The 15,229-nt window shown below is 51.3% G+C and overlaps 1 protein-coding gene across 1 annotated transcript in view; it reads right to left on the bottom strand.

Annotated features, from left to right (window-relative positions):
* JAG1 (jagged canonical Notch ligand 1) overlaps positions 1-9,241 on the bottom strand; it is a 35,103-nt gene extending 25,862 nt beyond the window's left edge. The window contains exons 1-2 of the mRNA XM_082645294.1: positions 8,617-9,241; positions 7,872-8,177 (exon numbers count right to left, since the gene is read on the bottom strand). Coding sequence (XP_082501420.1) covers positions 7,872-8,177; positions 8,617-8,697 — 387 coding nt within the window. The 5' untranslated portion in view covers positions 8,698-9,241. The remainder of the gene's footprint in view (positions 1-7,871; positions 8,178-8,616) is intronic.
* Between the last annotated feature and the right edge of the window lie 5,988 nt (positions 9,242-15,229).

Raw genomic sequence — 15,229 nt, forward strand, 5'->3', positions numbered from 1 at the left:
AATCAGAGTCCACTAACTAAACAAATTCCCTGGACACTGGCGGGATGCCAGCCATTCTACTGAAGGTACCTTTTATCTTCCAGGCTTATCTCAGAATTCCACCTCCTCCCCGCGCCACCCCCTCCCCCAAATCCAAGCCCATTAGCAAATTCCCACTTTTACTCAAATCTTCATTTGTAATTTAGAATGAGGTCAGTCTCACAAAACACCAGGGTTTCAAGAAAACTTCTGCTATCTTGGTGCTGGGGAAATGTATCCAAAGGGGTAGAGAGTAGGGAAGAAAGGCACATGAACCCTTTTATGTATCCCTGCCTTGTCAAAGGCAGGTACCAGTATGTCGGAAATAGTAGCGTATATTGATCAAATAATACGGTGCCACCTACAAGGTGAAGGCAAAAACAGAGGGGGGAGGTTAAAAAAAAAAAAAGGAACTTCATTCATAACTCAGAGCAAGCTTACTGCTCACACAGCGACCCAGCAGGTCTCTGAACATAAAAATATCTTGTGATAGACCCCGCCTTGGAATTCAGCCGAAATATGTTTCATACTCAAAGCAGAGGAGGATTCCATTTCGCTCACTGATAACTGTGGGAAAATGCTCAGAAAAGCAAGCAAAACCGGGCAAGCCGGGGCACATACCCAGCCCTCTCCTGCAAGTGGCCAGAGGTCCACATTCATTGCTGTCGTCACTGGTGTTTTATTAGTGAAAGTTACACCTTATTTACTGCCTCTGTGTTTCTTAGGACTTCCTACAAATTACCGGACTCTTCCCCGAGAGCACCAAGAAGTTAGAGGTTTCTCTACTGATCTGACATGACAGCCAAGTCCAAATGAGGCCAGATGTGGGTCTGATTCTGGATAATGAAGCCCTTCATCTGCTGGTCACGTCGAGACCCACGTTCTCCACTTCCACATATTGTTGTAATTAATCCTCTGATTAAATGCACCGGTACCCGGGAGTTTGTTCAGACTTGTACAAGCACTAAACACACAATATGCCCACAACCCCACGGAAAGGGAAGGCATCCCGGGACCGAGCTGGCGTAACAGTAGTAACTCTGCTTAAAGCTCAAGGGAGAGGGCATCCTTGGTTCTTGCACAAGATCCTAGAAGGCCAGGCTCTCTCCCGGACTCATCCTCCCAGAACTGGGAGACCTCAGAAGTCGCTGACCAACACGCCCCACCTTGAGGGGAAAGAGGAGTACAGAGCCCTTGACACCAGCTGGCATCAGGATTTCCCCATGAACGGCCTTCTAGGAGGTGAAGGTGGGGCAGGGGCTGGGGGCTGCAGCACTGGCAACGAGGTGCTGGTAGAAAAATCAAGCAGCAGCCCTGGACCGTCTCTCTCTCCCTTGTTTCAGAGAAGGGACTGTGGTTCTAGGACTAGCCTCCTGGGGCGGGAGGATTCCTCCCACCCAGCCTTCAGAGAAAAGGACTCTCTCCAAGGCTCCTATTAGGAGGTATTCTTAAGCTCCCACTCCAACCTCACACTATAGATCAACAATCGAGATAATTTGGCAATGATTATTAGTTGCTAGGGAACTTTAAGTTTTCCCAGGCCCACGCTTGACCTCTATACATCCCAGAATGTACATCCCGACTCTGGGATCCAGACCATGTGCACCTTATGCCGTCAAGCCCGGGTACAAGGCCCCAAACTGGCATTCCGCTACAATCACATCACACCCAAGTGGCCACTGCAAACCTAACCCTAGAGAGGCCAAGTCCCAGGGCCCTTCTCACGGCTTGGGAGGGGGTGCAGGCGAGATGACGGGCAGGTGTTTCAACTTATTAACAAGTTCATACAAAAAAAAAACAACCCGCAAAAAACATAAAAGATAGCAAACACCTGGATTTTTCTTGGTTTCAAACTATGAGAAGAGGATTCTTATAAAAAGCTACCTGGCATTCATCTCTTTTTCCTTACATTTTTCCAGAAAAATGGCCTGGGGGTAAAGCAGGAGGGACGGGCAGCCAGCAGATAGATCTTCAGTCTGGGCTCACAGTGTGAATCGCTTCTGTCTTCCCAGCTCCAGGGAAACCTGGCAACACGGCAGCTGGTTCTCACTCTCGTGCAGCAGGGAGGAGCAATGGTCAGCTTTCAGGAGGACCTCTAGGGAGGACGCCCCTGGAATTCTACCTCGAGGAGGGTCCTGGCATCGAAGGGCCCCCGGCGCCTCCTCCCACCCGTGGCGCTGGGGCTGCAGGAGGCCTGTGTTCCGTGCCCATCCAGCCCCATGGTGGTTACCTTGGCACCAGGCGGGGTGGTAAGCACTTAATTGCCGTATTAAGAAGGGGGGACGTGAGACACAAAGGTAAGTGTGCTGGCAGCGGAGAGCTTCCTCTTCCTGGCAACAGTGGCAGCCAAACCAAGCCCTGAGAAGCTGCTGCTTCCCCTTCTGCCAAGCCGATGGACACAAACAGCCCACCGTGCAAACGGCACACGTGCGGCATCCAAAAGCCTGGGCTGCAGGGCAGGCGGCAGGGAGCGCGCCCTGGGAGCGCCCACAGGGCCATTGTACAGAGTCATCGGCCCCAGGTCGGTCTGGGGCCCTGTGCTCTGCTGACTCAACTGTCGCTTCCTGTGGCTGGCCCTGTATCTGCATTATTTGTGCAGCGGCTGCATTATTCCCCGTAATCCTCATTTCAGTCAATTCGGCCACACTATTGTCCTGCCTGCGTCTGGGTGGCCCGAGTATAAAACATTCCAAGCACAAACATATTCAATAAAGGCTCCAGAGATGTCATGAGTGGGTACATGCACGCTCGCCCTGACGATTCATGTGTGGCAGGGTTTGGGCAAGGTGAGGCACGGAGGGAGGACAACCACCCCATGGCATCCCGGCTGAGACCTCAGTCACAGAAAGCAATTTAGTCTGCAGGGCTTGACATTTCAATAGAGTCTGATCTGGTTACAAAGGGTGATTTTCTCATGAAAGCCCACCTCAAAGACTCACCAAGCGGGGCCCCGAAGCTCATATCCAGATTTGAGACTCTCAATGAGAGGCCCCCCACCCCCTTTCCCATCATTACCCCTACCTGTTTGAAAAGCATCCCACTGATAATTAAATGCACCAGTTACAAAAGGGTGGCGAGGTTAATAGATAGAATACCGAGAAACCAGCCAAGCACAACCGTCCGGTTCACACAGAGCAAGCCTGAACAAGATGCCTTTCTACTCGTTTACCAGAAGCGCATAAAGACTGGGCTGAACTGATAGAGGGCCCTGAACGTTTGACTATTTATGTGCCACTTTTAACCACTGCGAGCCACGCTGTCGTGTCCTCCCAGCACATGCAATGCACCAGAGACAAATGTCACTGGTGCCCTAGAAACAAGGGCCACAGGGCAGGGTAGTGCACGCGGTGATCAGAAACCAGCAAGAAGTCACAACACAGCCACTCACCCCCACCCCATGCCAAGCTAGAGGCAGGACATTTCTGAACCCAGAACCCTACCCCTCCGCCTCTACCATTCTAGAAAACACAAGAATCATCACTTCCCATGCATACTAAAACAAACATCTTCCTAAAGTTGAAAACTAGGTTAGGTTTGTTTAGGGCTAATTTTTTTTTTTTTTAATGTATTTAAAAGCTGGAGCAGCTTGGAACCTCACCCTGGGGGTTGAATGGGCAGAGTGTAGGAACATGCCTCTGAACGTTTACCAAGGGAGAGTTCTCAGGAATATTTGCCTTTATGGATTACCATGCTGATTGTATGCACATCCAGAGATTACGCATTCTTACACTGTAACTAGTCTTGAAAGCCTGGCATTGGAACCAGGTTCTGGCCCTCCTACAATGGGCCAGTGGCTGCTATGAATCCGGCCAAGGCCTCTGTTTGCATTCCTGTTTTCAGATCAGGACGTGAAGACTCCCTGTTGCCTTGGCTTCATTTTTTCATGAATCACATTTTTCCTCTATGCTAAGCTTTCCACATACCTTCCATCCAAAAGGTCCCTTACAACTATTTGCTGTAAAGATTTTAGGCAGCATTCAGGTTGCCGGCTTTCTGGGAGGCTACAGGCTTTGTAAGTGGCTGCTGCCGCTCCTCCTTAACCATCCAACTCCCCCAAACAGCCTCCATGCCAAAAGCTTCACCATTCTTGAAAAATGTTTGAAGTCCCTGTAGAATTATGGGTGTGAAGCTGGTGGGTTGTAAACTCCTATAAGTACTGGAGGTTTGAATAAGTTGCTAAGAAACAAGACAACAAGGAGGAAGAACACACAGAGGTTACACCTGGAAGAGGAAAGAACTATTAGAGACCAAGTACCTTGAGTAGGGATTCCATGTGGGGAGTAGCCATGCTGCAGACACTCAGTACAAAGCAGGCATAGCTCAACTTTCTCTCCAGCCTGGTTTTGCAACGCAGACATATCATTTCATCACTTTAGTTCGAGGTAGGTATCTTAGGGCAAAGGGTGTTTTCCCCATACACAGAAAGTCCCTTGCTCTGAGCACGTACACACGTGTGCTATTTGTATGCACGCATGCTGAGCACGTGGGTGGCACATTCTGACTGCAGAGAGGAGCCAGTCTAAACGAGAATCCCATCCCTCCACGTGGCCACCCATCTGCGGAGGCCTAGGGACCCGAAAGCACAGAGGAAGGCATAAAGGCAAGGGCGTGTCAGTTATGGTCTGCGACTAACCTTATAGCATCCGATTTACCCAAACCCCCTGGCCGTTGGTCATTCAGGCCTCAAGTGTGAAGGGGGCCAAAGCTGGCATCCCTCTGGTATGCAAGAATCACACTTCACTGGGTTTTCCTAAAAGATGGAAGTTGATCTCAGCAAGCCTTTTATCAATGTCAATGGCATTTAAATATGAGGCCGAGCGACCAGGTACCTGAACTGCTTCCCCCCAGATTTCTCCAGATTCACTTCACCCCGGGGCCAGCAAAGCATCAGTACAGCTAACTGGAGTTCTGGAGTTCCTAAAAAGCTTTTGGGGCTGGCTAGTGGTAATTACACTAATGTACTTTTAATTATCAGGCACTCCTGGGATTTAGTACTAATTTTGGAAAGGGCAACTTAACCATCTCAGTGATTTCTAAATGGTTATTCCCCAATCATTTCCCACTGAGCCTAATCACCTCCGATAATGTATGGCCTTACCACTGGGTCCCCTGATTGGAGGATCATAAATCAGGCTGGTTGCTTCAAGGCAAGCCCCTCCGAGCAGCACTGCTATGCTTATTAGAAGCCCCGCAAGAAAACCATCACCAGGCTGCGGCTGGGGCAGTAGACCCCAAGTGGGACACAATCAGATACTGTCTGGAGGGCAGGCCCACACCACAGAGCTTCTCACAAGGACACTGGCCTGTGGATTACACTTCATATCTGACCAGATCGTTTTCTCCTCTTCCTCTTCAGAACACAAGCAGTTGTTTGACTGGGGTCATAATTCCAGACAAAACACATAATTATACCACCTTCTAAAGTGACCTTCTTTTGTGCACCCTGAACCACCTCTCTGCCACTGTCAGCAAACTTGGGAGGAACCACGTGGACGCTAATTGTGGCTGCCTAAGGGTTAGAAACTTAGGGGCCAGGAAGTTCAAGGTGGTTTGATTTTTTTTTTTAAACCCTGTATCCTCCTTGTTCCATCTTGAATTCTATACCAACTTCAGCTCTTACCTATTTAGGATATCAGCTTTAAATAGACACGCTCATTAATATTTAATTACCAAACTGAATGAAGCTGTGCGATCTACTTCGGTACTAATCCAGCTACCTAAGTGCTTTCACTTCAGTTAACACTCACACTGGAATCATTCTTGAAAGTTACAGACTGTGGTGTTTCTCCAACCGTGCTGGGGAAAATAACACGGCACACCCCACCCTCCGCTCTCTCTTGGGAAGTCAAGCTTACGCTGCACAGCAGGCCTTTTTGGGGCGGTGGGGTGGGGACTTGTTTAGGAGGGACGCAGGCATTTGGCCCAGCTTCAAAAGAACCACACTCTCAGTGTGAGCTCCAGCCGTCTCCCCCATTCTAGAAAAGCCGAGAGTCTATTTCATGGTTGGTGACCCGCGGGGCCTGAAACCACAGACGAGCACCAGCAAATCAATCGTCTCCCTGCCCTCACACACCACTGCCGCTCATCCCCATCTCGGGCTCTCTGCCAAGTGTCAAAAGGAGGCAGACACACCTTCTGGGTCACTTTCCCCAGCCAGCCAGGGGAGCAAGGCTCCCTGTGTTCATCCCAGCCGTTTCTCTGACCCTCCTCTCCAAGATGAACCTCAGCCAGCCCTGCAGCTTTTCCACATCAGTAATAAGATTCCTTTTATGGTCTTGTGAAAAGCGAGGGGCTCCGGACTGATCCTCCAGGCGGGTGTAACCACCTGCAGGCCCCTTCCCCCTACCTCCAAACACACGGACAAGGGCAAGGGCAGTCAGTCGTCACAGTCAACTTGGGCCCAGCCAGATTAAAAAGCGGCCAACCTCTTTAGCTTAAAGTTCTCCCTAAAGGGGATTAACAAACAAGATAAACACTCTTTGTAAAAATGAGATCCCACAACAGACTCAGTCCTCCATTCTCAGAGAATTCCACAAACCACAGGTCTTTATAAGCCCCTTTTAATGGCATGTTCTGATAAATGTCTCATCCCACCCAGGCAGAGGGCACTTTATAACGCCAGCCCCAGTCAACGCGGGCCTTGAGAGGCACCCCGAGCTTCTCACACACTCCAAGGCCGACTCTCTCCCCTCCCTTCTCACAGCTGCGATTGCAGCCCTAGCCCGCGATAGGAGGCAGCAGAGTGCGCCCCATCAGAGCACGTGGCGAAGAGTATTCCCCAGGGCACCGACCTCCCCCTCTCACCACCCACCCGCCCAGCACAGGCCGGGCCAAGCCCCAGTCCTGGTACTGAGTCACGCCTCCTGGACGGCAGGAGCGGGGCAGAGGGCACCAACACTTTCCCCTTTCCTCCCCTTCTGCAATCACACTCATCTTCCTTCCACCCATTTCGAGACGTTGCCAGGGCCTCGCTGCAGGGTCGGCCAGCGGGGCCCGGGCCTCGAGCGGCTCCGGAGTCGTGGGTCTGCGCACTTGCACCCGCAGGGGCTGCCTCGCTCGGGCCGCCCCTTCCAGGCCTCGGCACGCCCCCCAACGCTCGCGGGGCCCGCGCGCCCACCGGACGAGGGCGCACCCCCGCCCTTCCCGGGGAAGTTTGCAAACACAGCTGTTCCAGAGCCCGGGAACCGCTGTTAGTGAGGCCACAAGGGCTACGCCGCGCGGGGGCGAGGGCAGGAAGGGGCCGGCAGGGGGCGGGTGGCTCCCGCTCCCACAGCTCTGGGGAAAGCCCGGCCGCCCCCCGGCGGCGGCCGCCACCCCTGGCCTTACTCAGCCCAGGGCGCGCGCCCCCGCACGCACCGAAATCTCCCGGGGAGCAGCGGGAAGTGGGCTCCCCACGCCCTCCAGGAAGGACACACCCGCCCTCCCGGCTGCTCACGGGAAACGCGAGGGTGCCAATTTGGACGGCGTTCGGAGGCCAGAACTGTGCCGAGCCGCCTTCCCCGGCGCATCAGGTTTAATAAGGTTGAGCAAAGATCATCTATAATGACCTCCTGCCTCGGGCGGTTACTCTCGGGCCTTCACGCTGTAAGTTTCAACCGGCCTTCCTAGGAGCCTTGCCCCACCATCCGCTCTGGGGTCCCACTTTCGTGCGCTTAGCAAAAAGCACTGGGGCCGGGGCCTGCCGAGATCTAGCTACAGAGCCAAAGCTCCCTAACCCCGCCACCACAGAGACATCCCTGGTTAGCGCCGAGCTTCCAGCCAAGGCCCTTTAAATCCCTCTCCTCTCGCAAGAGAAAGCAGAGCTCGGCCCACGGGTGCAAACCACGGCCCGGCCGCCCCCGGCCGTCACTCACCGGCCAGGCAAAACTGAAAGGCAGCACGATGCGGTTGCGTTCGTTGCCGCGACTGGCCTTGAGGTTGAAGGTGTTGCCCCCGATGACAGGCGTGGACCCCGAGCCAAAGCTGCAGGGCCCCCCGGCCGTGACGCGCGACTGGTACTCCTTGAGGCACACTTTGAAGTACGTGTCACACTCGTCGCGGGAGCACTTGCGGTCCCCCGGGTTCCGGGCGCCGCCGCAGCAGTTCCCGTTTTGCAGCTCCCCGTTCACGTTCTGCATGGAAAGGATCTCCAACTCGAACTGGCCGGAGGCCCCGCACACCTGCCGGCGAGAGAGGGAGGGAGGGAGGTCAGCGCAGGGGAAAGTTGTTTTCTTCGAGGGTGGAAGTGGCGACTCCGTCCCCGCCCGCCCCGACGAGCCCTTGGCGCCAAGTGAAAATAATTTTACAAAACTGGGCGCAAGGACTCAACGTGATTCCCGGGCTTGAGAGGCTAGAGTGGGAGCAAACCGATACGACTGCCCCCCCCCCCGGCCCCGGGAGCAAGAGCGGAGCGAACGCGCGCTCTGCCCAGCCTGGAGGGTACATTTAGGAGCCCGGGGGCTCCCCCAGCCCAAGTGCAGCTTCTTGGGCGCAGGGGCCGGGGCGGGAGCCGGCGCCCCAGGGCTACCGAGCCCGCTCCAGACGCTCAACCGCAGGCGTCCGGGGCGCCGCGAGGGAAAGAAGAGGACGGGTCAGGAGAGTGGCCCGGCGGGCTCTTACCTTGGCTCGTAGGGCGCAGAGCAGGGCGAGCAGGAGGCTCAGGGGGCGCCCGGGCCGGCCGCGCGTCCGTGGGGACCGCATCGCTGCACCGCGCGCCGCGGGCACTCGGGACGCCGCCGCCGCCGCCGCTGCTGCTCGCACTGGTGCTGCCGCTGGTGCTGCCGCCGGTGCTGCCGTCGCCGCTGCCCCTGCGGCCGCCGCGTCCCGGCTCTAATATACTCCGCCGATTGGAGCATGCACGACTGGAAAACAACACCACTTTTCAAAAGCCCTTTCAAGAGCGGCCCGTTCCAGAAGGCAAAGAGCCCGGCCTCCTTTTATTATTCTGATCGCTTCTTTGAGGCGCTCCCCCTCCTCTTCCACCTCCCGGCTTTCTTTCCTTCTCTCGAGCTCCCCTTCTTTTATTATTATGATTATGCGCAGCCTTTTATTCCCTTTCAGATCAGCTGCTTAGAGAGGAGGGAGGGAGGGGAGGAAAAAAAAAAAAACAACCCGAACCCAGCTCGCGGGCCGGTCGCAGGTAACACAATGACGCGTGCCCGCCCGGCTCTCGGAGAGGGACTCAGAGAGCCCGTCTGGGAGCCGCGGCCGGGGCTAGCCACCTCTACCCAGCGCGCCTGGCAGGCGCATGCGCGCTTATTAATATTCATGAGGGGCGTGTTCACCACCGACACGCCCCTTCCCTCCCGTTGGATGGGGTGGGGGAGTACAGGGAGGAACTTGGAAGGGGCAGGGGGCTCAGGGACGCGCAGGGACGCGTAGACGTCTGGGGGCCCAAAGCAGGCCCCCGCCCTCGGGCGCTTTGGGCCAGGCGGGAAGTGGGTAGGGGGTAGGGCGCGGGGAGGGACGGGAGGTCTCCGTTGCTCTGGGACGCGCTAAGCCACTTAGACGCCCGGGGCCCCCCGCGCGGACCGCCCCCTCGGGCACCTCGGGCCGGCCGCCTCTGGCCGCCCGTCGGGGCCCCAGGTGTAGGCCCCGCGGCGCTGCCTGAGCAGTCGGAGCGGGGCAGCTTCCGCCTTCCGAGCCGCCTGCGTCAGCTGCGGGTTTCGCCCCGGGAGGAGGGCCTGCCCGCCGGGAGCCGGGCCGGCTTCCCGCGAGCGAGCGAGCGAGAGAGTCGCCCAGAGCGCGCGGCTGGCGGCGGCGGCGAGGCTGGCGCGCTGGCCGCCGTCTGCTCGCCCCGCGGAGGCGACCTGGGCAGGCGCTGCTGGGAACTTTGAAAAACTTTCCCGGAGCCAGGCTGGCCGCAGATTCGAGGGGAAGCCTCGGCCGCGCCCTACCCTCTTCCAAACCCGAGTCTGCGGAGCCTCGGAGGGCTCCCAGCTTCCTTTCCAAACCGCGCCGGGGCAGAGGAGGGGAAGCCGGGGGCAGAGGGCGGCTGGCACGAGGGGCGGGGGAGGGAGGGCCCTGCGCAGGCTTTGCAAGAGGCAGGCAGAGATGCAGATGGGCTGGGGCTCGCACCCTCCCCGTCCCGCTGCCCAGGCCGCAGTGCCGGGATTGCACCTGTAGGCGGCCTCCGAGCAGCTCTGGGTGGCCGGAGACTAGCCTGGGAAACTGTCTCACCGCCGTCGCCCGGCAGCAGAACTTGGCTTCTCTGGGGTGGCAGTGGAAACCGATGCTATTTTCTACCTTGAGGCGAGCCTCGCAATTAACAGCGACACTCTAGGTCACAACCAAGGTCGAAGGAAACCTGCGGGCTGGCAGACGCCTCTGCCAACCCCTCTGCGGGAGGACCTGCTGCTGTGTTGGAGGAGATCTCTTTAGGGAAAAGACTGATTTCCCCTAAAATGTGGACAAAGTTTTGGCCCCTATATTGGGTACGTCCTGAGGAAAAGGGGCCGGATCGTGGCTCAAACCCTCCGAAACTGTGGGGCATGATGGGCTGCAAGGGTGAAAGGAAAATATTTTCCAACGTACTGAGTTATGAGAAAATAAAACGGTGGCTAATTTGTGGTTATTTATTGCATTTAATGGGTGGATCAACATGGACAATATTTTCAGTACTAGATCTCATCATGCTAGGGAATAAAAGAAAGCAGCTAACTGACCTCTTGACATTGGTTCAAAGTCACCAAGGGTGGTTTAGGAATTTTGGCATTTTAACAGCCTAAAAAAGGCACCTTCTCTCTTTGTTGTTATTTACTTATTTATTGACCATTCCACGTGGCTTGCAGGATCTTAGTTCCCAGACCAGGGATTGAACCCCGGCGACCACAGTGAAAGCACCAAGGCCTAACCGCTGGGTTGCCAGGGAATTCCCAGAAAGGCACCTTCTTAATGGTGATGTGTCCCGTCTTGATGATCATTGATGAGAGAATTAGTCCATATTTTGGAAAGGACATATCCAAGAGAAGAACCATAAGCAGTAGCAACCTGGGTGTTTTGTCTTAATGTACCCCAGTCCCCACTCTTCCCAATTATACTAAGTGCAAGACATCCAGTTGTCATATGTAATCCCATCTAGACTTTTCTCACCAACCTTTCCATACAAACCAATCTCCCCTACCTCCTATCTGCCCCTTCTCACCTCTACCCCCAAATTTTCACTAATTAGGGTGCTAAGGAATGGTTAAAAGCAAAATGCTGGTACTGGAAAAAACAAATTCACGAAGGGCTGGTAAGGTCTTCAAATGTGCACTCCTTGGAGTTCCCCATATTTGAACCTGTTTTGATTCTGTGCCCCTGTGTCCTGTTCCCCACACACCCCTCAGGAAGCAGCCAGGCCGTTAGCTGAAGAGTTTAGATCCAGCCACCTGACTTAACTCGAGAGGGCTACCTGAGATGGCAGATGCCTCCAGGTAGGGATCTGGTGTGCATGTAAGCCGAGGTCAGCTCCAGGCCAGAGGTGAGTTTAGCCCCCTTGAATAATAAGAGAACATAGATTTCTGAGGGATGGAAACTATCTGATTAACCCTAATCGAAATGTCAAATCACTAATAAACACGAAATTCTCATGCCAAAGAGCATGGTGCCCCTCACCCTTCCTGAGCTTGGGAACCTACTTTTGGAGAAGACAGTTGTAGGCTAGAGGGGATTCTTTGGAAAATTTTCAGTTGAGACTCTTGCAACTAGCTGGTACTCCCCCAAAAAGCCAGTCACGTTTCCCACAACAGACATCAAGTGGACACTCTACCCTCTACTTCCTCTCAGCCAGTTCTCAGCCTCCCTCCCTGGAGAATGGGGAACTACTGCAGAAAAAACTCAAATATGCACACTCCTCCTTGGCCACTTTGCATCCTGCCTTTGGGTGTAGCCTATAGTAAGTGACCATTCCAGAAAAATGTTCCTGTGAAAACTGCTACGTTTAGCCATCACACTTACACCTGCAAGAAGGACAGAGGCTGGTGGCCAGTTCCTGTCTAGCCTGTCTCACGTGTTGAAGTTGTAAGCGTCTTTGGGTATCTTTCTTCTTTAATTTTAAAAAGATGATGCCTCATTTTTCTTTTCCTACAAAACTTGCCCTACCTTTGCTGAATCATCAACACACAGCAGTGCTGAACACCCCCCCTCAACCAAGGCATAATAAAAGACATTCAACTCTACTAACTATTTAAATACATTTAGTTGACTTAAATCTCTAGTTAATAAAATCTGTGATAAAAACCAGCAAATCAATATTTATTGAGAACTTTGTGACACGCAACAACATGGATGATCTCAAAAATATCATGCTGAGTGAAAGAGGCCAGACACAAAAGCATCTGAATATACAGCCACCTCCATGGATTATTCTTATTCTTCCACATCACAAGAAGTCATGAAAAATAAAAAAACAAGAACCACCTATGGGCAACAAATTAGACATTAAAAAATCAGGGGCTTCCCTGGTGGTGCAGTGGTTGAGAGTCCGCCTGCCGATGCAGGGGATGACACGGGTTCGTGCCCCAGTCCGGGAAGATCCCACATGCCACGGAGTGGCTGGGCCCGTGAGCCATGGCCTCTGAGCCTGCGCGTCCGGAGCCTGTGCTCCGCAACGGGAGAGGCCACAACAGTGAGAGGTCCGCATACAGAAAAAAAAAAAAAAAAAAAAAAATCAGGATAAAGTTACAGCTCCCACAGCCACCATAACCAGGCCACAGGTTTATACGTCCAAGTATGAATTGACTAGATCCAACCATTTTTTTTTCAAAGCTTTATTTTACATACAAAAGAGATCTGAATTAATTTCCTTTGGAAACTAGAACTATGAATTTCTTGCATCTTCAACAGTAATTTTGTATGAGCTTCGTTTTAAACATTGTTCTGGTTTTGCCTTGAGTTTAGGTATTTATAATTTTGCCTGTCTTGCCCCAGCCCTGTTTCACAGTTATTATCTGGAAATCTATCAGGACAAACACGTCCCCTTTAACAAGCCAATCACAGAAAGTCACAAAAAACCCAAGATGCAAAATCCAGGAACCATGGGACTAATTTCCTCATTTCACTCCTTGAATTAAAACCAAAGATTTTTTAAATGACCTTTCATAGTTTTATATAGTTTTATAGTTTCATAATTTACTGGGGAGAAAAGAGTACTTATAAAATGCCCTCTTTTCTTACAGTGGAGAGTCTTCTCTGAAAATAAAAATCTTGGGTGTAAATTCCTGTTAAATTGGCATTCTCAAACAACTGTAAATGATTCATCCACCCTCCTTTCTGTGGTGATGACGTAGTGAGTTTTCTGTTCTATGAATGACACCTGAATGACTTGACCCACTGATATTCTGGGATCATATTTTTGAAACCAAATTGGCCCATTTGTACAGTTGACTGATCTAAATGAAACTAACAATTTTCTATAATTTGAAAGTGTGACTGAACTCTTGCAAACCTTTTCATCTCCTAAAAGGCTCTGGAAATTACACTTCCAGAAGGAGGTAGCATTTGGAAAGTACCACAATACAATTCACTCTTGAGCAATGTTTCATCTTGTTTGCACTCAGCTTTCCAAACCTGTGCAAACCCAAATCTGCCTCCAGATCTCAAAAAAAGAAAAAAAAAAATCAAAGTAGTTGTTGAAACTCAAGAAAAGGAGAGCTAAATATATCCAGTTATCTGAGAAAATTTCAAAACATACATAAGTGTGAGAGTCAAAGACAGGTGATTACCCTGCCAACAGCACGCAAGCTACAGGGCTTCTAATCCCAGTATTTCATGTTTGGGTTAATGGTTCTCAATAAATTACAAGAATGTGTCTGTGTTTGACATTTTTGTTCTCAAGCCAGTGATTTCTTTCCCGATGGCTTTCTTGAAATTAGAAGTTACTAAGGACATAAAATGTGGATGATTGCAATGCTTAAGCTTTTTTTTATTTGGAAGGTAAATAGTTGTTGTTTTTCATGTTGTTTTTATGTCAAGAGCAGTCCACGATGGCTAAAGAAACATTAGCTTGAGCACAGAAATACTGGCGCAAGGGCTACCTATAAATTTCTAAATCCTTATATACTGATCATAACATAGGTTACTGATACACAGATTTTCATAAGCATCATTCAGAAACGATTTCAGAACCTATCAAAGATGATCTTTTCTTCTGGAAATAAAACTAGGACATAGAAAACTTCAAATGATTATAAAGGTGAAAGTTTAATTTCCAAAAGATGCATCCAGTTAAGTGGGAATTTTTTTCAAAGGCAGGTAAAAGCTAGGGAATCCAATTACATTATTTTAGGATAATTTGGCAGTAATTCATGTGCAGAGGAGGTGGGGATTTTCATAGACCACACCTGTGACATGCCTAATTGTATAATCAGGCTACTAAGAAGGGCAGGGCCACAGTATGAGGCTGAATTACTAGAAATGCAGGGGGTTAGTGATCATGGAGAAATCATAGCCTCAGCATATTCTGCACTAGCATTAACACGACTGAAGGATTCTGACCAGCTCTGGGCGCCATCTTTTAAAAACTGTGGTAAAATACACATAACCTAAAATTTTCCATCTTAAACATTTTTAAGTGTACAGTTCAAAGGTGTTAATTACCTTCACATTGTTGTGAAACCAATCTTTAGAACATTTTCATCTTCTCAAACTGAAACTCTGTACCCATTAAAAAATTACCCATTTCTCCCCTCCCCCAGCCCCTGTCAATCACCACTCTACTTTCGGTCCACAAATTTGACTACTCTAGGTACTTCATGTAAGTGGAATCATACAGCATTTGTCTTTTTGTGACTGTCTTATTTCATTTAGCATAATGTCCTTAAGGTTCATCCGTGTTGTAGCATGTGTCAGAATTTCCTTCCTTGTAAGGCTGAATAATGGCCCATTGTATGTGTATGCTACATTTTGTTTATCCATTCATCCACTGATGGACACTTGGGTCATTTTGGCTATTGTGAATGATGCTGCTATGAACATGGGTCTACAAATACCTCTTCAAGACCCTTCAAATCTGTTGGGTATATGCTGGGAACCATTTTAAGAGGTATATTGACCAATTGGGTCATATCCAGAAGGTGGTGAAAGGCCAAAAAATGCAGATCTTTAAGCAGAGCAATTGAAGGACTTGGTGGGGGGTGTCTAGTTGGATAAGAGGGAATAGGGGGCATAGCAGCTATCTGCAATATTGGAAAAGGCTGACGAGTCAGAGGGAGCAGACTTGGGATGCTGTAAATGGCAGAGTCAGCTTAGTGGG

The sequence above is a fragment of the Mesoplodon mirus genome, assembly GCF_964341445.2.
Source record: "Mesoplodon mirus genome assembly, chromosome: 15".
NCBI lineage: Eukaryota > Metazoa > Chordata > Mammalia > Artiodactyla > Ziphiidae > Mesoplodon > Mesoplodon mirus.